The sequence below is a fragment of the Piliocolobus tephrosceles genome, chromosome 15 (assembly GCF_002776525.5).
Source record: "Piliocolobus tephrosceles isolate RC106 chromosome 15, ASM277652v3, whole genome shotgun sequence".
NCBI classification, from domain to species: domain Eukaryota; kingdom Metazoa; phylum Chordata; class Mammalia; order Primates; family Cercopithecidae; genus Piliocolobus; species Piliocolobus tephrosceles.
The window spans coordinates 39730881-39751788 of NC_045448.1; the positions used below are offsets into that span (position 1 = coordinate 39730881).

Sequence of the window (20908 nt, forward strand, 5' to 3'; positions counted from 1 at the left end):
TAGCATGTAGTAACCATGAATCATGCATCCTGTGAGATAGATTGTGATATCCCTATTTTTCAGAGTTCAGGTGGTTTGGGAAGTTAGGTCACTGGCTAAGGGTGAACAGGTAGAAAGAAGTGGGCCTAGAATTTACATGTGGTTTGACCCCAGTACCCATGTGCATTCTGCAGATCCTGGTGCCTTTGAGCAGACACAGCAGAGAGAGAAGTTTGAAGGTAAAAAAGAGGAAAGACACCTGGAAATACTGGCGTTTTTGTTCATCTGGGCAGTATCACAGGTGGTTGTGAATCAGAGACACGGGATATCTTAGTTATTTCCAATTCTGCCTTATTTGTCAAGCATGGCCCAAATGAGCTGAATTAGACCCCAACTTCAAAACCCAGTATCCATACACAAAGAAAAGGTGGTAAATACAGTTAGGTGTGGCAATTAATGAGCCACCATCTGCTAAAACATCACACTTTAAGTGGGACTTAACATGGTTATGGGTTTCTTTGAACTTTTTTTTTTTCCTTCCCACCATATGTGCTTAAAGGCTCCAAAAAGGAAACAGCTTAATCCAGGAATGTGAAAAAGAATGGTGACATTCTGCGGTGTGTCAGTGAAATGAGAAACTTATCAGGCGCTGTCTATTTTGGGGGTTTTGTGGTATTTTATGGTTCCAGGCTTCTAGTCAGTGACAAAATGGCACTGCCAAGATGACTTACCACATGCGTGGGGTATAGCAGAGCACCATGATAGGTGCTGCTTCTAAAATTTACTTTTGGCTTTGCCCTGGACTGAGTTGACACACATACAGAAAATACTCCTTTTCCTCCAAGGCCTAACTAAGATAGCATCTTGGCTTACCCATATTCTTCCCAATGGAGAAACGAATCTCTCTGTAGTAAGTTTTCCTGTTGCATTGTTTTGTACCTCGGTGACAGTACTAGTTTCAGGCTGTCCTCTTTGTGGCTTCATGCATTTCTATCTTCCTCTCCAACTACCCTAAAGCTCCCTGAGGGCACAGACCATGTTTTCTTCATCTTTACAAAATCCAGTGGGACTTTGCACAATAACTTATGTTGGAGGTGCTCAATATATGCTGTTGAATTAAAATAAAATTGTTTTAGGAGAACAATTTACAGTGATGACTTTAACATAAGACATCTCAAAAATGTGCCAAATGCACATTTTGTATAAATTGTATATATTTGTAGGTTAACAATATAATTGACTATGTCCTTATATTGAATGCTGAAAAAAATCTGATATTACCAAGAGGAAACTTTCACACTCTTTATGAAACCTAGTGTGTAGTTTTGGTTAAAATGCATAGTCTAAACTGCAGAATCTAAACGTCTGAAATGAGGAAGGATGTTGCTTTTAGTCTTAGCACTGGTGCAACAGGGTGAATATCTCTTAGAATATGCATGGTTAGGATGGTTAGCTTACCACAGATATGTCAACAAAGCATTACCAGAGCTCTGTGTTTGAGATCTCTCTCTCTCACTCTGTGTGTACGTGTGTGTGCGCACGCGTGCACACACACACAGACTTTTTTTCTTAGGAAATATTTATTTAAAGAACTTCCTGACTATAGAGGGAAATATGATGAATGCCATAGATATTATGGTAAGTGTGTTTGGAGAAGGCAAAAGTATTTTGTTTTCTAAATATTTAAACATGACCTGCACATCAGTTGTGATGTTTAAATGCCATGGGAATACCAGGAGCATTTAGAAGGACTTTGGAATGGTAGAGTGGATAGTTCTCTATAACCCAGAAAGGAGAGTTGGAAGCCAAAAGATGACATAAAGTAACACTTGAAGAATATGCATTTAGCAACAATATCCAGGATAACTGCAGGAAGGTTGATCCTGGAGTCATGGGGGCCAAGGAGGAAGCTGTAATATAATGCAGATGTGATGGGTAGAGGCATATTAAGAGCAAGTGGTAGAAATGTAGAGGAAGGAGTGGATATAAAAGAAATTTCAAAGGAAAAATCTCTATAACATCAATGCGATAGATAATTCTAAAATACTGTGTCTGAATGAATTGAGTGATGTAACACCAGCAAAAGTTGAGGAGGGCAGTTGGACTATAAGGAAATATAAGACTTTAATTTTTAATATCTTGAGCCCAATAATACAGTAAAATACCCAGGTGGAAATTCTCTGGCTCTCCCTGTCATATGAGGGATACTGTTTTTCTCTGAGGCATGCACTGCGGATATTGGATCTGGAGATGGCAAAGAGAAATTTAAGACAAGTAAAGAACAAGCCAAGTTTGAAAACATCAAGGTCATAGCATAGCCAAAGCTAAGATATGCCAGGTGTTCTGGCTGGATATTTGATCTCCCATCATCTTGACTCCATACTGAGCTGAATGGCCTCCTACATTGATTATATTCAGGTATGGACTTTTCCTTCCACACATCTACAGCTGTCCAGCTTGTAGTCAGTCATTAGAACATGTTAACTTTACGACTTAAAAATGTACAAAAAATACTTATTTTATAGTGGCCTAAGATATTGAAGCCTCCAAATGTATGAAGTAGACACTAGGCCAAAGAGGTATTCTCTGACTGCAATACGAATATCTCTGATATCCTCTTGGCAAAGTTTAACTCATCCTTTAAGAACTAACTCAAAAGTTACTGTCTGTAGCCCACCTGACTCCCCAAGGCAGTAGTCTCTTCATTGTCCGTGTTCCCACACACTGTGTTCTCTTTTATTTTTTTTTAACGACAGCATTTACCTCTCATTCTGTCTATGCGTCTGTTTCTCGCCACAAGGCTGGGAGTATCTTGAAGATGGGCACCACTTGCTCATCTTTATATTTTTCACTGCCCTAACAGAGTAGGGGACTACTGGGTGATAGTTCATTGTTGGAAGTATCCAAAAGGGGAATTTTAAAAACATAGATGGAGCAATGTGCAGTTGCTGTAGCGAAGCCTGTGTACACATCATATGCCACATCCCTACTGGCACCGTTAATGCTGTACCAGCAGAGGCAGTGCTCTCATTACATACTGCTGGCCCATATTTGTAATGTGTGACATTTTTTATGAAATACTGTCAAGGGCAATCCATCATATAGTAACCTTTGGATTATATGCTGAGACTGGTCTTAAACATAGACATAAATGAACTTCAGGAATGATGCTATTTTCTAAAAAGAGTATGATCAAAGAGTTCTAGCTAGGAAAATGATACAGAATGGTAAGTTCTTTTAAATTAAACAGAAGTGCCTTAAAAAGAGGTTTTCTTCTGTCTAGCACCAGCTGAAGATAGGGTTATTGTGTGACGATGATTAGGTGACTCTGGAATGTGGCTGAATATTTATTTCTTGTAATACATGAGGTGAAGACTTGAAAAGGGGATGAGGACTTGCTAAAGGCTTGACAACCCTTGGGGCTTGCAAGGTTTTGATAACTTTATCTCAAGATGCATTTTTAAAAATAAAAGAGCACATGATGACTTGAGTGAATTTCAGATGTCAACTGTGGACTCACAGTTAAAGGCATTCTCTCTGCCTATCCATTAAGATCTAGGATTTTATACATATTATAGAGTATAAATTAAAGAAAGCTTCTAAGTCTTATCATTTTTGTGTAAATCCAGATAAGACTCCTTTGATGAGCTTAGTGTTTCCCATGAAGAAAAAGCTTATAGGTGAGAGGAACACTAAAATTATAATTCTTTGTCTTCCTTAATTAGACTAGAGCTCACCATAGATCTTGCTGAAACTGTGAGAAAATCCAGGCAATAATTCACATTGTCAGGTCAGCAGAAATGGGAACGGGGGTCCGATATAACGGAAAGATTTGCTTAAGCGATCTATCTATGAACTGAACAGCTCAGAGTAGGCACAGGATCTTCATTGGAAATGTACCCTCTGAAGATGCTAAACACAAACAGCAATGAAGATAAATCCCAGCAAGAGCCTTATATCACCTTTACAGATGTCATTCTAGAGGAAGGATATAAAGCATATTAATACCAATTGATGTAGGGCACTAATTAATAAGTCCCATTAAATCATGGAATAATGACATTTAGTATATAATGAATGCCTCATGATTTCTTCATCATGAATATTTCATAGCATAAGAACACAAGCATTTTCATCCCTGGGCCAATGCAGCATGGTTTTCTGTCTCTGACATGACCACAAGGGCATTGAGTGGCATGAGTGTATTGCACCTCTGTGGTATAGACTGACTATACCGCGCAAGTGATTAACTCTTAGCACCCCGGGTCCTAGCGTTTCCTCATTTTAGAAAATGTGAATCTGCCTGTCATTCTTGGAAGTAATCTCTGTGACTAGAAGACGGCAGAACTGCCGCCCCAGGCTCAGGTGTTGACTTTGGTGTGTAGCATTGCTTTGTTGTTGACCCCGACCCCCCAGCCCAAGAGGGAAACCTACACAGGAGAAAATCATTACTTTGATTTATTACTGGGGGCTTGCTGTATGCAAAGGCAATAATCACCTCATGGAGCAGGTGCCACTGCCAGGGTTCATTGATTCCAGGCTCCTCTAGAAATTCCAGGAGGCCAGTGAGTCTGGCGGGAGATGGAGGTAGTCAACGAAAAAAGAAGTCCATCTCATAGCAGGTTGAAATGAAGTGGGAGAAAAATCTCTGGTCATCGTTCTATCGCTCCACTGACACTCGGTGTCTTTTCTTTCAGAAGAGGGGCTTGAGCAGAGAGAATGCTTCGAGGCTAAGCGATGGGCATGTGAGAGGGAAAGCGGCGACAGATAGAGCTGGCTGCCTAGGGGTCTCAGAGGCTTCATCCTGCAGGCGGCAGGACAAAGGGTCCTTCGGACTCCAGATCAAGATTCCAAGGAGTTAAACGCTGCCACGCAGTCCGACCTGGATGGGATTTGCTCCTGGGTACAAAACGGGACACTGATCAAAATCAACTTGGACAAGTGACAAGAGTGAGTCTGATGTCGGTGGATGTCTTTTAAGGTCGTTGTAGGGAAGAGGACGGGAGGGGTGTGCTGAGGGGTAGGTGGAGAGAGGCACCGAGTCCAGAGCCGGGATATAAAGGCATCAGGAGCCGGGGAGCAGAGGAGCAAATGAGTGGGGGAAAGAGCGAGAGGAAGAGTTGGAGAAAAGTCGAGGGAAAGTAGGGACAGGGTTAAGGGGAGAGAGGAGGATGAGGGCGGCGAGAAGAGATTAAAAGGGGAAGGGGGGTCGCTGGAGAGGAGGGCGGACTGTGGATCGGAGGTAGGGAGAGGGGCGAGGGGAGGGCGCGGGGTGGGGGGCGCCGGGGCGAGGAGAGGGGGCTGGGGAAGAGGAGGGGGACAAGAAAGCGAGAGCGGCGCAGGGGAGGGCTAGGAGCCCGGGGGCCGGGCCGGGGGCGGGCGGGCGGGCGGTGGGAGGCGAGATCGGGCCGGGGAAGAGGGAGCGAGCCGGACCGGGCGCGCAGGGTGGGGAGGCCGTAGGAGGGAGGTGGGGGGCAGGTGGGGGGAAGAGGGAGGGAGCGGGCGGAGAGCCGGGGCCAAGTGCATTGTGTCTGGCGGCGGCGCGCGAGCCCACCGGCGGCTGCGGCGGGGCGGGAAGCCATGGAGCCGCGGGCTCTCGTCACGGCGCTCAGCCTCGGCCTCAGCCTATGCTCCCTGGGGCTGCTCGTCACGGCCATCTTCACCGACCACTGGTACGAGACCGACCCCCGGCGCCACAAGGAGAGCTGCGAGCGCAGCCGCGCGGGCGCCGATCCCCCGGACCAGAAGAACCGCCTGATGCCGCTGTCGCACCTGCCGCTGCGGGACTCGCCCCCGCTGGGGCGCCGGCTGCTCCCGGGCGGCCCGGGGCGCGCCGACCCCGAGTCCTGGCGCTCGCTGCTGGGGCTCGGCGGGCTGGATGCCGAGTGCGGCCGGCCCCTCTTCGCCACCTACTCGGGCCTCTGGAGGAAGTGCTACTTCCTGGGCATCGACCGGGACATCGACACCCTCATCCTGAAAGGTGAGCGGCAGGCGCTCCCCGCGTCCCCGGCACCCGCGCGTGGAGCGCAGCCCGCGGCTTCCCAGGGGCGCGCCGGTCCCCGTGGCCCCCTCTCCGCCGCGGCCCCGCGCCCCGGCGCATTCTTGCATCCTTCCCGCCGCCTCCAGCCTTTATCTCGTCCCTTTCTTTCCCCTCTGCCTCCCCTCTTCTCGCTCTCCTTGACTCGCTTCTTTCGTCCTCACCCTGCGCGTCCTTTCAAGTCCGTGCCGCACCTCCCGCCTCTGTCTCCTTTCCTGCCTTCGCCTTTCTTTCCCCGGTTCTCTCTCTCCCCGTCCTTCTCCGCCTTTGTACACCTGCCTGACATGTGTGTCTTTTCTTGATGCTGCTCCCCGTGAGGGGGACTAACCGTCCAAGGCTCGACTTTTCTCAACCGGGCTCCTTCCTTCAAGTTGTGCTTTCCTTTTGGAAATACCGTTTGGAAGAAAAGTGGTGCCAACCTCCGAAGAGGGGGAAGGGGCTTTCCCTGTATTGTAAGGATGCTGGTGTCAGACAGAGCTGATGTGGTCATCCCAGCCTGGTGGGGCTGATGGGCAGCGAAGGAGGCCCTGGAACCTTCCTCCACACCCCTGAAGTGCAGGGTGTGTGTAGATTAGACTTCAGAGACCAATCGTTGGCTGGTGGAGGCTGCCCAAGGCAGATAGGACACCTGCTTTCCAACCTTCCTGAGGACCCCATATCTCCACCCTCCTCACTGTCCAGGCACTGAGGAGAGAAAATGCCCTCACCTTTTAAACTAGAGCTGTCCAGATCTGGGCACTCACTCTCTGCTTATCACTCTGTCTTCTGTTCGTGGTACCTTGTCAGGTTGTTTCTGTTGTTTGGTTTGTTTGACACTGAGCTGTAGAGCATCAATTTGTTCTTCTGAAATCTGTGCTACACCTGGCTTCTGCGAATGCTATCAGATAGTTCGATTTTTTTTTTTTTGGTAATTCCATTTATGTAAAAATATTCAGTGTGACAATTTGTGAAGCTTCCTTTAACTTTCAGAACTTGATTCAATATATTTTTCCCCTCTGAGATGAAAAAAAAAAAAAAAAATCAACATCTCTTTTCTTGGACTCATGATGCCAAAAAAGAAAAAGTCCCAAATCAGTACATTTTAATATTTAGTAGCCATTCAGGAAAACAAACGGACAAATTTGTGTTAAGTTACAGTCTGCAATGGAATGACATAGAAAAGAGGGGGTTAATAATGTGTTGGCCTTCAGAGTCTTGTTAGTTGGCGGATTCTTCATTTCTCAAACATGTCAACTTCCTCCTTCCCATGGCTAACTCAGCTGGGGACTGCCATCCAAAATCTGTCTGCGTGTGGAAGGACTCCAGCACTTTTGGGGGAATTGGATACAGTAAAATCTTCCTTTGGGAAGTGCACCATTTTCTTTTCTCTCCTAACTTGCATCCAAATCTGATTTCTCCTCATGAAGATGCTGCATAATTAATTCTGATAGTAGCATAGTACATGAAAAACTGTAAAAGCTGAATGTGGAGGCTCAGTTATGGAGTGCTCATTTAGGCAAGGCAATTTTGAAAGCTAAGCAGTGTAGTCTGTCTTTGGAAATGACAGAACTGCATTTCCTTACACTTTCTATGCTTAGAGTATTTGATTGCATGGAAATTGGATATAGAGCAATGCCTGAAACAGCAGGGCAGAGTCCAACCTACAGTAGAAGAGGGACCCCCACAGGATATTGCACCATGCCCCTGGAAATGCCCTGGCTAGCTGAGGTACCTGTTCCTGGGCAGTCCAGGGTCAAATAATCATAGAGGTAGAAGGACTTTAGAGGTCATTGAAGTTGAACATCTACTGGTTGTTCAAACTCCCTTCTACAGTCTTTCTGACAAATGGTTACTTAGCCCAGTACTTCCATAAGACGTAACTCATATACTCATTAAAAGAACTCTATTTCAGTCATGAATGCCTATTTTTAGATGAAAACAATCTCAGATTTATAATATTGATGGTGTTTAGCTAATCTTTTGTGTAGAACACGGAAGAGTTCTAGGTTGTGAGCAGAAGATATGGGCCTCATTGCTGGCTCTGTTGCTAAATTGCAGTGTGTTCTCCAAGTAGCAAGGCCTTCTTTGCCTTCAGTTTCCTTGTCTGTGGTATTATTAGGAGAGATGACTATTCTTTAGAGAATTTTCTAGTTTGCATATCTGTCATTGTTAAAATTAATAACAATGTAAATTTAGCTTCTTGCAAAGTTAATGAGCTGACACTATTAAGAAACGAGTTTGGAGGAAAGAACAGGCATTGGTACATTATAGGATCATAATTTGTTGTTTGGGAGATGTCCAGAAATGCCTTGCAACACTGCTACTAACCAACCTTGGGCTAGTTACATAATTCTTCTAGATCTCAGTTTCATCATCTGTGAAATGTATGGGTGACATGAACAGCTTTAAAATTCTGAGTCTATGAATAATTTGAGAAAAGAAAATGTCACCAACATTTTCCTGTCTCAAAGATGATTTTGGCACCCATATTAGGCAAACATTGTCACCTTTGTTTTGGCATCTGACATTAGTGGCTGTGGTATGAATTTCTTAAATGAGCCATTTATAAAACTAGAAATTAACACAATGTCTAATTTTAAAATTTGAGCAACTAGAGTCCCAAGTTCTATTCTTTCTTCTATGCGTTACCTTGTTTATGAGTCTTAGCATCGTTTAGAAATTTTAATTGTAGGAAATGAAGAAAAGTTTTTTCAGATTGGAGAGTGGGGATGGGTGGAAAAAGGGCTCAAGAACTGCCTAGCATACTTAGCGAGCTTCTGAGAGGCAAAGATGTCAGGTCTAGGTCCACAGGACCTAGAGGGCAAAGCTGGGAGTTAAATGAGGAGTGCAGGGAAGAAAATGTAGAGCTAATAATATGGAAAGCATTCTCATAATAGGAATTATTTACATTTCCTATTACTGAAAGTAAGACAAGAGAGAGATGTTTCTGAGAGATGTACAGGAGATAGAAACATGCAATGTGGGCAATAAGAGATTAATTTAGAAATATGCACAGACTCTACAATATTAGTCTACTTAAGATAAATCACTGGAGCTAGAAAAGCATTTATCTCAATGGGATAAATATTTGGGAGAATCATCAAATTCTTGTTTTCACACTCTCATTATGATGCTAGTTCACTTCTATCTAGCCTAGACCCTGGAATGGTCTAGGCTTGACCTTCAGCCAGAACCTTCAGTAAGAATAGAAGTAAAGTTATTGATAAGCTCATTAAAAACCAAGACTAGAACCCTGTGCTATTCTACCAGACTGACAAATAAAACAAAACAAAATATTTGCCAGCATAGTTTGAACATAGTTGTCTTTCTAGCAGCAAGTTCTCTTAACAGTACTATATTGACCAATCCACATCTCACTATCTTGTTCACTGGGATAACATGAGAACTTATCAAATACTTTAGAGATATTACATTCATACTGTATTTCCATATTTACTGTCCAATTCAGTAAATGCCCATTAGAAGCCTCTTATGTGCAAGGTAATGCTAGAAGATTTTGGCTAAACACGTGGGGGTTCTTTTGTGTTTGAGTTGGTCAGATGACTCTAAATTAGTCTTCCATATATGCCCTTCTTGCAGCACTGGCTAACTTTTGATGCTGAGGAAGCTTTGCTGGTCCAAGTAAGGACTGACTTGGAAAAGTATGCAAATGAAATCAGCCTTCACCCAGCAACTTGAGTGCTGGAATAGCTGAACAAAATGGACTTAAAGCTTAGGGCTTCAGGTACCTCTGTGGCACTGGGAATGTTGTGGGAGGGGAGGTTGAAAGAAGTCTTTAGGTGTAAAAGTCTGTAAGGTAAGTGAGTGTGTCATGAATTACAAAAGGATGCCAAGAAATGACAAGTGACCTAAAGATAGTTCTTCATTAATTCATCCATTTATTCACTCAACAAATAGACATTGGAGTTTGGTTATTATACCAGGTATAGCAGATACAGGAGTGAATAAAATGGATAAAAATCCCTGCCTTCATAGAGTTTATTTTAAGGAGTGGAGTTTGTATTTCCTAGTGGGTTATATTATAACTACTCTTAGTAGGTCATAGGACCAGGGTGGGAGAATACTTGGGGATGGCTGATAGCACTGATGGGTAAATGACAGAAAATACAAGGCAGAGTGATTGCAATGCAGCATCCTTTGGGGGACTCCTAGCTGTTCTCTCCCAAGTGCAGTATGTTTGTTTCAACTACTGGATGAATAGAAAGACAGGACAGATGGAAGGAGATTCAATTGGAAACATTATGCAATGCTTCTTTCAGTTCTTGAAAACACTGACTTTAATAAATAAACATTGATGTGACTTGCAAAAACATTATGTAGATCTTTGGAGAAATCAATTTTTAATAGAAATCAGAGTCATAGAAATGACATTAGAAGTTCAACTGTTCACACTAGCCTTAACTTTAACTTTTAATGAAACATTTTCATTAAAAACAATTAACATTATTTTCTATTATATATACTTTGTGCATGTCAATGAAATTCTAATATTACATATTATCTGCAATAAAACCGAAAATTAATGTTGTGTTTTGTTTTTATAAAATTAAAAATCATAGGATTTCAGAAATGTGAAGATTCTAAGTCTATATGCACAATGTCGACCTGTTTAAATCATCTGGGTTTGAATTCTTGAAACTTGGAATAGAACATGTTCTTGTGGTTGCAGAAGCATTTTTCCTCTAATGAGATAAACAGGTATCAACGACAGTGGGACATAAATACTTTGTCATTTTGTTCTCTGTAAGAAAAGGAAAGTAAGAGATTTGGTAGGAATTCACTGGGTCTGCTTTTCGCTCTGCTCATGATTTATCTGCTTCTCCTATTGCTTATTTCCTATGAAATTAATAGTCTGTACAGGACCCACCAAGTTCTACCTGACACAGAAATAGATTGATGATTTTCTTCAGCTCATTTGTAGACCAAAGTATAATTTGTGTTAGAATAATTATCTTCCAAGAGCAAATATATCTAGGGAAGCTGAGAAACCAGCACCGTTTCTCCTCCTTGACCTAGTGGTTCACAGATTGTTCTCGGACCTTCTCTTGGGCTAAAAGATGCTGCTGGTAAAAGGGATTCCTCAGTTTTGGGGGTTCCGGGGATATGATTAAGACTTCAGTTTTCTTTCCCTCTTTACTTCTCAAGGCAAGTAGTCTCTGAAATTCTTTTGAGCATCACTCTGTGATTTATGTTTATTCATGTTTAAATTATGTGCATGGACTGTACTGACACATACATCATAAAACAGGCAAAAGCAAATTTTGAAGGGATGTGGTAATAAATAGATATAAATAGAAGTTCAACTATTTTCATGCCACTGTCCAAAGAATTTCATGTGCACCCCTGGCATGTACACACCCCACTCTCAAGACTGCTTCTCTCACTGCTCAGAGCCAAGTCTCTCATCTGAGCAGAGGAGGAGGGATTTTTTCCTATCACAGCTGAAATTCATGGCGGGTATCCCAGTGCGCTGTTATATCACACACATTTATCTTGCACAGGGGAGAGAAGAAGATGCATTTTATTTCTGTATCAATTCTGACATTAGGCACAGTATTAAATGAGCCCTTTTTGATTAAACAACTGCTAGCTCATACTACACAACTCTTAATGACTAGATTTGTAGTTTTAGCTTGTTCCACAGTGTGCTGAGGCTGAACATACCCAAGTGTGATATTCAATGTTTCAACACATTCTATTGCTAACAATCATGAAGGTTATCTTGAATAGAAATTAAATTCTTGCCACTCTGCCATCAAAAGAAGACACTTGCTTCCATTCTTACTATCTGCACACAGGAATTGTCTTTTAAAAGTAATGTATGAACACAAAAGTGGATGGTACTTTAAGTGGTTTGTGATCAAAATTGCCAGAATCAATGACATTTTCATTCACTGTGTTTCGTGGATAACATTTAGCAATGGCCTTGAGGGGGAAAAAGGAAGAGTTTGCTATGTCATAGAAAGTTCATATCCAATTATACCCGAGTTGCTGTGGTTTTTTTCCTTAGCTACTGATTTTTCTTCTTCAGATAGCAAAAAGAGCCCTCCAAGCCCATCAGGCAGACTGCTCATAATTGTAATTGCAAATGTTCTTTTTTCATTTTTTATTTTTTTTGAGACAGGGTCTTGCTCTGTCTGTTACCCAGGCTAGAGCTCTGTGGCATTATCATAGCTCACTGCAGCTTTCAACTGGGCTCAAATGATCCTTTCACCTTGGCCTCCCGAGTAGCTGGGACTACGGGTGTCTGCCAGCACACCTGGCTGATTTAAACAAACAAACAAACAAAATCTTTGTAGAGATGGGGTCTTGCTATGTTTCCCAGGCTGGTCTCAAACTCCTGGCCTTGGCCTCCCAAAGTGTTGGGATTACAGGTGTGAGTCACTGGGTTTCCCTCACCTAATAAATGTCCTTGATTGCTATAAAAGATCAGCTTTTGTTGGAGAAGCATCTGGACATTCCATTCCATTGAGAAAATGTCAATGCTAAGTGTGAAACACTAGGGAATGGGAACATTGAAGGAATTTAGGTGGGTCACAGGGTTTCCCCAACAGTTACAAAGAATGAACTCTGCTTTCAGCTTTGTGTACATCTGTAGTGCTGTGCGCTCCAGATAATCAGATTATAATTACAGATTATATAATCGCAGATTATCATATTATAATCACAGATTATTCATGCCAAGCAAACCATGACCTCAGATTGGCCATCTCTTCATGCCCTGAGCCTTCCTTTCTTATGTTTACCTTATCATTCAGGGATATTCCACGTTCCGTTGATGCTTGATTGTGTGCACATCTGTGGTCCATTTTCTTATATTATTTTCTGGTTAAAAGAATAAAAATAAAATCAGATTTGATCTGGTCAGCCTCTTCATTTCCCATTCCCTCCCAATAGCAATGATGGGATGGAACAAAAAAGCTGAAACCAGCGAAAGTGGAGGATTGGCAAATAATACAAATAGCAAATGTGTCTCCTTTGGAGTAAAACAGCTCAGTATTTGGGGGTAGTTCAGAAAAGATCATATCTTTAGGGTAAACAATTTTGTTTTTTCTACAGTTACTATTTTTTTAAAAAAACCACATCATTGATATTGTCTAAAACTTTGCAAAGCTAATTGTAAAGATTTTTATCAAAATGAATTTGTAAATAGAAAGTGAAATTTATCTTCTTAAACTAGCAAAATTTATGACAGTTTATTTTTTACTCTCTCATAGTGTTTCCCTTGGTTAAAAGTGATTTCAGTGATTAATCTGTTTTATTGCAAGTTTTATTCATAACTAAAAGGATGCAACAGAACTTCTTGGAGCATGAGAGAGTCCGCCTCGGCTGTCGTCATGAAGCTGACAGCCTTTGTTTGCTGCAGAGTCACGGGAAACTACATGCTGCACTCCATCTTTCTTGTAACTCCGCCAGATAGCTGATTGCAGACCCAACAGTAATGTCATGGGGACACCCATCAGGGAATGCATTAGCAAGTGAACAAAGAGGGACAATACAAACCATATGTTAGTTTCCGTTATCTTTAATTACTGAGGACACAGTGAATTATTTTCTATAACTTGCTGGATGTCCTCCAGTGTTCAGACTTTTTAATATTTTGTTCATAGGTAAAAATCAATCAACTCATTTTTTCCCTAAGAACCTAAAGGATGTAATATATTCCCTTTTGGTTTCACCAAGTGATTTGACATTCTATAGATAGGGAAGGGACTCCAGAAATGTAAGTAGGAAATTCTGAGTGCACAGATAATTCCAGAAGGCTTAATTGTCTCTTTACAACAGGTCACTCAAATGCAAACCCACACCATGCTTCCATCTGCCTTGCAAATAAGTACTAACTTGCATTCTTAAGGTCTGTGACAGCAGAACTAGCAGGGTAGGGGCAGTGGTGGATGGGAGGCTATATTAGGCTTGGATCTCTTTTGTCTACATTTTAAGGAATTTTTATTTGGTGTGGGGGATGTGAACACTTGCTTCACTCAACAAATGTTAAAAATGAATTTTTTTTTGATCGGAGGCTGCTTAGTGAAAAGCATGGGTGTTAAGTCCTCCAGGTCCCATGGGAATGTGCCCTTCCCTAGCTACACCCAGAGCAGTGAGGAAGGGCATCTGAGTGAGTGGGAGCAGGCTGCTGGTTAACTTGAGTTTCAATGCCTTTTTTTAAGTTCTCACAACTTTGAAAGCTTCTTACAGTAATATTTACAATTAGAATTTTAAGTATGTGCATCCTGTTAAATATTATTCCATGAGCTATCCTGGGAAAACAACAACATCAATCACGTGTCATATGATTTGAAAATTATGAAACAGACGATCACAGCCACAATTTGACATAGCAGAAGATAAACTGTAGGGTGGGGGGAACAACAAACTTACAATGGCCAACTGGAACAACTGAACCTATGGCAATTGGAGCTCAATATCTGTTTTATGCCACTGATACTTAAGAACCATTTATTCCTGGTGATCTAATCCTTAGCATCCAACACATTGTAGGAAAACTTCTCTTGGTGTTCAGACGATGGAAATTTGGTTGAAGGAAGCTATAACTTACAAGTATTGGAAAAACAAAGAGGCTGAATTAAAGAGTGGCGGGAAAAGCAACAGTGATTGCCAACATGAACAGTTCTTAAAAATATTGTCTTTTTCTAAGATACTTGCACATGCATATTTATGGCAGCACAATTCACAATTGCAAAATCATGGAACCAACCCAAGGGCTCATTAATCAAAGAGTGGATAAAGAAACTGTGGTATATATACATATGAAATAATTTTACTCAGTCATGAAAAGGAATGAATTAAGAGCATTTGCAGTGACCTGGATGAGACTGGAGACTATTATTCTAAGTGACGTAACTCAGGAATGGAAAACCAAACATCGTATGTTCTCACTGATCTGTGGGAGCTAAGCTATGAGGACATAAAGGCTTAAGAATGATACAATAGACTTTGGGGACTTGGGAGGAAGAGTGGGAGGAGGATGAGGGATAAAAGACTACAAATATGGTGCAGTGTTTACTGCTCGGGTGATGAGTACACCAAAATCTCACAAACCACCACTAAAGGACTTAGTCATGCAACCACATACCAACTGTACCCCAATAACTTATGGAAAAACAAAATAAAAAAAATTTAAAAAATTTGTCTTTCTCTTCGAATTTGAAACAAAAAAGACACAAAGAAACTGTTTACTACACAGCAGTAAAAGATAAAATCCAGCCAGAAGTTATCTTCTGAAGAAGCATCAAAGTCTTTGTATTCCTTTCTCTTTTTTTTTTCTTGACGGTTACCTTTTCCTTTTGAAATTCAAGTTGATAGGGGGAAAATAAGCACGTGTAGAATAAAAAATTCATAGAATTGAAAGGAATTTCAAGCAGTGATTCTTACCTGATTTTTATACTATAATGTGAGTGATAGGTGATTTGCACTTGGGCTACAAAGTCCTGCCAATTACCCACAAAACCTGGCACACCAGCTCTAACGGCCTCCATTTCTCTCTGAAACCATATTATCAGAATGCCTGCGAGCAAGGGGGATGTTGTTATCAGCATAATCTCAAATGGGTTTTAATTTGTAAGACAGAATATATTGCTTGGAAGGAGCAGGCCCTTTGATGTTTGTTTAGAAGATGTCGGGGTAGGAGCTTCATCCAGATTGCGCATTTTGAAGTGTCGGGGGTATGTGGGGAGCTGCAGGATGGGTGCTTCAGTCCCCCAAAGTCATCTCTAGGCACCACCACTGATTTGGAAAATTGGCAGCTGTATAAATAACTCATTACCTGCTAGTCCTCTGAACAGGTCCCAACACACCTGATTTGGGAAAGTTAAAAAATAATGACAGGAGAAAGCATAAAAGGGCATCGTTTTGCATGCCATACAAACGTGACAGTTACTGAAATAAACAGGTCTGAGAGCCACTGAGAGGCGTGAGACAGAGTAGTTCCCTGTTCACTTAACCACTGATACGGATAATTCTGCAGTAATATTTTGATGATGCCATGGGGGAAAGTGAGTGCTGCTTACTAATAGGCCCCAGATTGTAATTTTGGAAATTTGTGGCGTGGGTGTTTTTTAGAGCATGTTTTTATTTCTAAGTTATCACACAGTTCTTGTTTTCACGTTCTTCTGGCTGTATTTACAGGTTAAAATGCCAGACTTTTTTTTTTTTTTTTTCCCGGTCAGTTATTCTTCCATACATGTAGTCTTCTGGAGTTGTTATTTATTTCTTAAAAATAATTTTCTTTTTTAGACACAAGGTTTCATTTTGCTGTCCAGACTGGAGTACAGTGGTGCAATCATAGTTCACTGCAGCCCCAAACTCCTGGGCTCAAGTGATTGTCCCACCTCAGCTTCTGGAGTAGCTAGGATTACAGGCATGCTCTACCACGCCTAGCTAATTTTCTTTTTAAATTTTTTTTGTAGAAACAGGGTCTTGCTTTGTTGACCAGGTTGGTGTGAAACTCCCGGCCTCAAGCGATCCTCCTACCTCGGCCTCCCAGGTTGGGATTATAGTTATTTCTAAACCAGGTCAGATACAGCAGTATTTTTCATTAGATATGAAACATTATAATTTAGGTTGTGGGTGTAATTTTAAAATATGTAGCTGATAAAGTGCTTGATAAACATTTATCCACTCACTTGGGTGGGCCTTTAAGTGCTGAATAACAGAATACCCAAATAAAAATGGCTTAGCCTACAAGGAAAATGTATTACCTGGTGTAACAGGAAGTCTGGAGAAAGCCTGCATGTGGCTAGTTAATCAAAGAGATTCAATGCTTTTGGGCTTTAGGAGACCCAAGGTAGGCAATTTTGTCTTGAGCCATGTCTCTACCTGGTCATGACAGTTCTGTGAGTTGCTAGTTGTGAATTCTGTGAGTGAGCTAGGAAACAGAAGAGGCCAGGCCCCTTTTTCTGATGTCTTCTTTTACAATAAATGTAATTTCCCAGAAGTCGTCCAGCAGACTTCCCACAGGTCTCATTGGCCAGAATTATGTCACGTGACCATTCTTAAAGCAATCCCTGGCAAGTGGAACGGACCATGATTTTCTTAGACCAATCAAGCTGCAGTGCTGAGGCTGGAGAAGGGCCCAGTCTCCCCAGGAAGCACTTGGCTGGCTGACAGCTGAACAATATCTGGCTTTGATTAGCCAAGGAAGAGGGGCTCCAGCGAGGCACACAAGATAGAGCCTGAAGCAGCAGGGGTGTTCAGGTCGCAGCCCCATCCTGCCTATGGTCATTCCATAGTAGGAGAAGACTGAGATTTCCTCCCAGCTTTTCCAGATCTACCACTTTCTCCACATACTACCCTAATAGACACATGGCAGTGCCCTGAAAGCCCTGTGTTTTTCTTTTTGAAGAGCGGTTTGAGTCTCTTTAATCTCTAGAGACTCAGAAATTGCATGATTAGTTCTAAGGAGGCTTATTTATAATTGCACTTTTAAAATGGAAGGTAAAATGTTCAAAATTGTGCATTTTAGGGAGTATTAATGTACTCTAAGATCAGAAGGTGCAGTTGCTATGAATTTAATACACATTGGATTGGTGAGCTTGGTGCTTCAGTGCTTTCTAGATGCACAGACTTTGTCCTCACTCTCCTTCCCATCCCCCCACCCCTGGATGATCAGTGCCTCCCAAGAAAAGCTTCATGGAGAGCATTTTTCTGAACATCTCCCTTCACCCCCACTCCTCAAGCTAGGTTCATTTATAGAATCTGTTCAAGCCAGGCTATGACTTGTTTTAACTTCTTGATTTCTTGGAGGAAAACAACAACATATTTCATTTTTATCCTTTGATTGGCAACTGAGTGACCATCGTTATAACTTCCCAGTGCATCTATAAATATAACAACTTTGAACAAGAACATTAGCAAATCACTCCTTGCTATTGCCAGTGTCCTGGTGGGTTGATAGTGGCACGTGTTCAAAATTAGAAAGTAATCAATTCTAATTTGAAGAAAAGCCACTTAACTCATGTCTGTATTGGGCTTTCATTATCCTTGAAATTTCTGTGAAGAATCATCTGCTTTTGAAATGATAACTGGAAGACCTGGGGAGGAAGCAGTTGTTTAGCGGTGTATGTTTCTGTGTTTGGAGGAGTGGGATGGAGGGAGAGTATAGGAAGATAGACCCTGGTCATCTCAGCAGGAATGTTCAAATCAAAACCCTTCCAGCAAACCTCAGGGTTCCTGTGCCGGGCTCCTCTTGGACCTCTCATTCAACACCAAGAGACCTATTTATTACAGCTTGATACTTCTTCAGAGCAGGAATTATGAAGCAAGAAAACAATCTGAACTGTTACAGATGGGCTGAGCTAGCAGGATTTTAGCACAGAAGCCTCAGAAGATGGTGTAAAGCCACAAGGTATGTGGGTGGGCATATATTTGGACCACCATATTGCATGCCAACTTGTAGGTTCGACAAGAAAAAAAAAAAGCAAGCAGGCAAGCAGGCAGGAGAGAAAGGAAAGGAGATAGGAAGCCCAAGAAGGAAGGCAGGAAGGAACAGATGAGCAACTATTTGGTGGATCTTCGGGGAACCGTCTCTATAGATCTTGTTTCCTTAAATATCCATTAGGTACATTTAGCTTTCTAAAATACAATCTTATGTCTTTCCTTTAACTAAACATATCTGATGGGTTCCTCAATAAGTTAAACATAGAAGAACCAAATAATCCAGCAATTCCACTAGTAGGTATATATCCCCAAAAGGTGAAAACAGATACTCAAGACAAAAACACTGCACATAAATGTTCACAACAGCACTATTTGCAATAGCCAAAATATGGCAACAATCTAAATGTCCATCAACTGATGAATAGGTAAGAAAATGTGGTATGTCCATACAATGGAACATTATTTAGTCATAAAAAGGAATGAAATACTGACACATGCTACAACATTGATGGACCTTAAAAACACTATGCTCAGGGAAAGAAGCCAGACACCAAAGGCCATAAGTTGTATGACTTTATTTATGAAATATCCAGACTAGGCAAACCCACAGAGACAGAAAACAGGGAGGGGGATAACATGAAGTGACTGCTTAATGGGTAAGTGATTTTCTTTTAGGTTTGTGAAAATGTTCTGGAAATAGATATTGGAAGTGATTGCACAATGTACTAAATGTCACTAAATCATACACTTTAGCTAAGATGTAAACAAAAAAAACCCAAATCTCTGATCATTTCCCACTGCCTACAGCTACAAGTCTGAATTTAGCAGGTCATAAAAAAGCTTTTACCATGTGGTTCCAGCTACCTTTCTGGTTATATACCCAGCTACTTCTGCATCGAGGATCAAGTCACATAAGACCATTTTCTAGTCCTTCAACACACCTGCACTTTCGTATTTCTATGTCATTGTGAATATTCCTTCCTCTGCCTGAATACTATCCTCTCTTGTACATCTGGACAGTGTCTACTCTTCCTTGAAAGCTTAGTGTTATTCTTATTTCCTCTCTGGCTTTCCTTGCCTCTGTCCTCAGCCCCTCTCTCATTCCCTGCAGAATTAATTGCTATATTAACTGGGATGCCATTGTGCTTTATGAATACTTTTATGATAGTACTTTTGACATTGTAATGTGTGGTTTCCTTGTTAATTTTATATCCTACCTTAAGGCCAGGGATGGATACCATCCAGGTTAGTATTTGGCACTTGGCGATCTGCCATAGAATGGTTGTTGAAATTTGCCTTAGATTGATTCAAATCACGGTCATATCTGACCCACTCTCTTCTCACCCACTTCAGTGTTTTTGTTGTTGTTCAATTCAAGGACAGGAGAAGTGAGAATTATTCTCAGTTTTCAAAGACTAAGACACTAATTATTAATCCAAAGAAGATAAGGTACTTGACGTTAAAAAAAAAATAGTAATAGTAGTAGATGGGTAAAATGCCAACATTTATTGTATGCTTTTATTTTTGAAGTATTCAAAAAAATCGGTGTATAACTAGCAAAGAGTGCATCTTTATGGAGATTTTCCTCATAAAATGTTCTTAATCCTTAATAGAAGGATTCTATCATTATGTAGGTGTTCTTGTCTCTCTGCTTATCTCCATAGGAAGTCACTACCTTCAAGAAACTCTTCCTTTGTCTCTGTTCTTTCACAGGACCTAGCAGGGCAGTTTTCAGAAGACAGGAACTCAATATATTGGTCACGCTTTGCCAGGTTCATTCTATGTATGTCCTTTTTCTGTTTTGGTTTATTAAATATTCTTTTTCCAGTAAAACGGTTACAACTCCAGTTACATACTTTCCTTGATCAGAAAGCAGAATAGCTGGAATGAGTTGCTGCAAGAAAGACTCTTGGTTGCTGTCCTTCATCAGGCTCTTCACTGAACCATTCTGCTGCTGTGTCAGACTTGCTACTAGGGAGGTTCCTGTATGCTGAAAAAAGCCTGGAGAATCATGTGGGGTGTGAGGGTGCTCTTCAGGCTTTTCAAGCAGAGGTGGCTCTTCGAGAGACCGGTGGTTTTACTGGCATTCTGAAGCGATCTTCCTCCTAACAAGTTTATTTTGCAGTTTATTGAGGTAACAGGAGACTGGAGATTTGGAGCATGTTCTTCACTCTGCTCTTAACTAGCTATGTGACCTTGGGCAAGTGACCTTACCTCTTCAGATCTTGATTTTCTCATATGTAAATATGGAGGTTGGATTCGTGTAATCTGTTTGGTCTCTTGTAGCTTTAACCAGCTGTAATTATAAGATGCCTAGAAAACAGCAGCTTAATTAACTCAGCAAAGTGTCAGGATGGGAAAAGGTCAGTTCTCTCTAGAAGTGGGTGAGCATTAGGACAGCCCAGGTTTAAGGGCCTTTTTCTGTTTTCAAATTGTTCACTCACAGAGCTTTTCTTTGCTCTTTTGAATGTGACATGCTTTCTTAATGCTAATTTT

General features: G+C 41.5%; 1 protein-coding gene across 2 annotated transcripts in view; it reads left to right on the top strand.

The window, feature by feature from the left end:
- Positions 1 to 5078: 5078 nt before the first annotated feature.
- TMEM178A (transmembrane protein 178A) overlaps positions 5079 to 20908 on the top strand; it is a 52260-nt gene continuing 36430 nt past the window's right edge. The window contains exon 1 of one of the 2 annotated variants that reach the window (XM_023216407.1): positions 5079 to 5221. Coding sequence is in view for 1 of the 2 variants with exons in the window: in XM_023216406.2 (XP_023072174.1) it covers positions 5560 to 5959 (400 nt within the window). In the remaining variant the exon portion in view is untranslated. Of the gene's footprint in view, positions 5222 to 5507; positions 5960 to 20908 lie in introns of those variants that run through there. The other variant, XM_023216406.2, reaches the window with a different exon arrangement.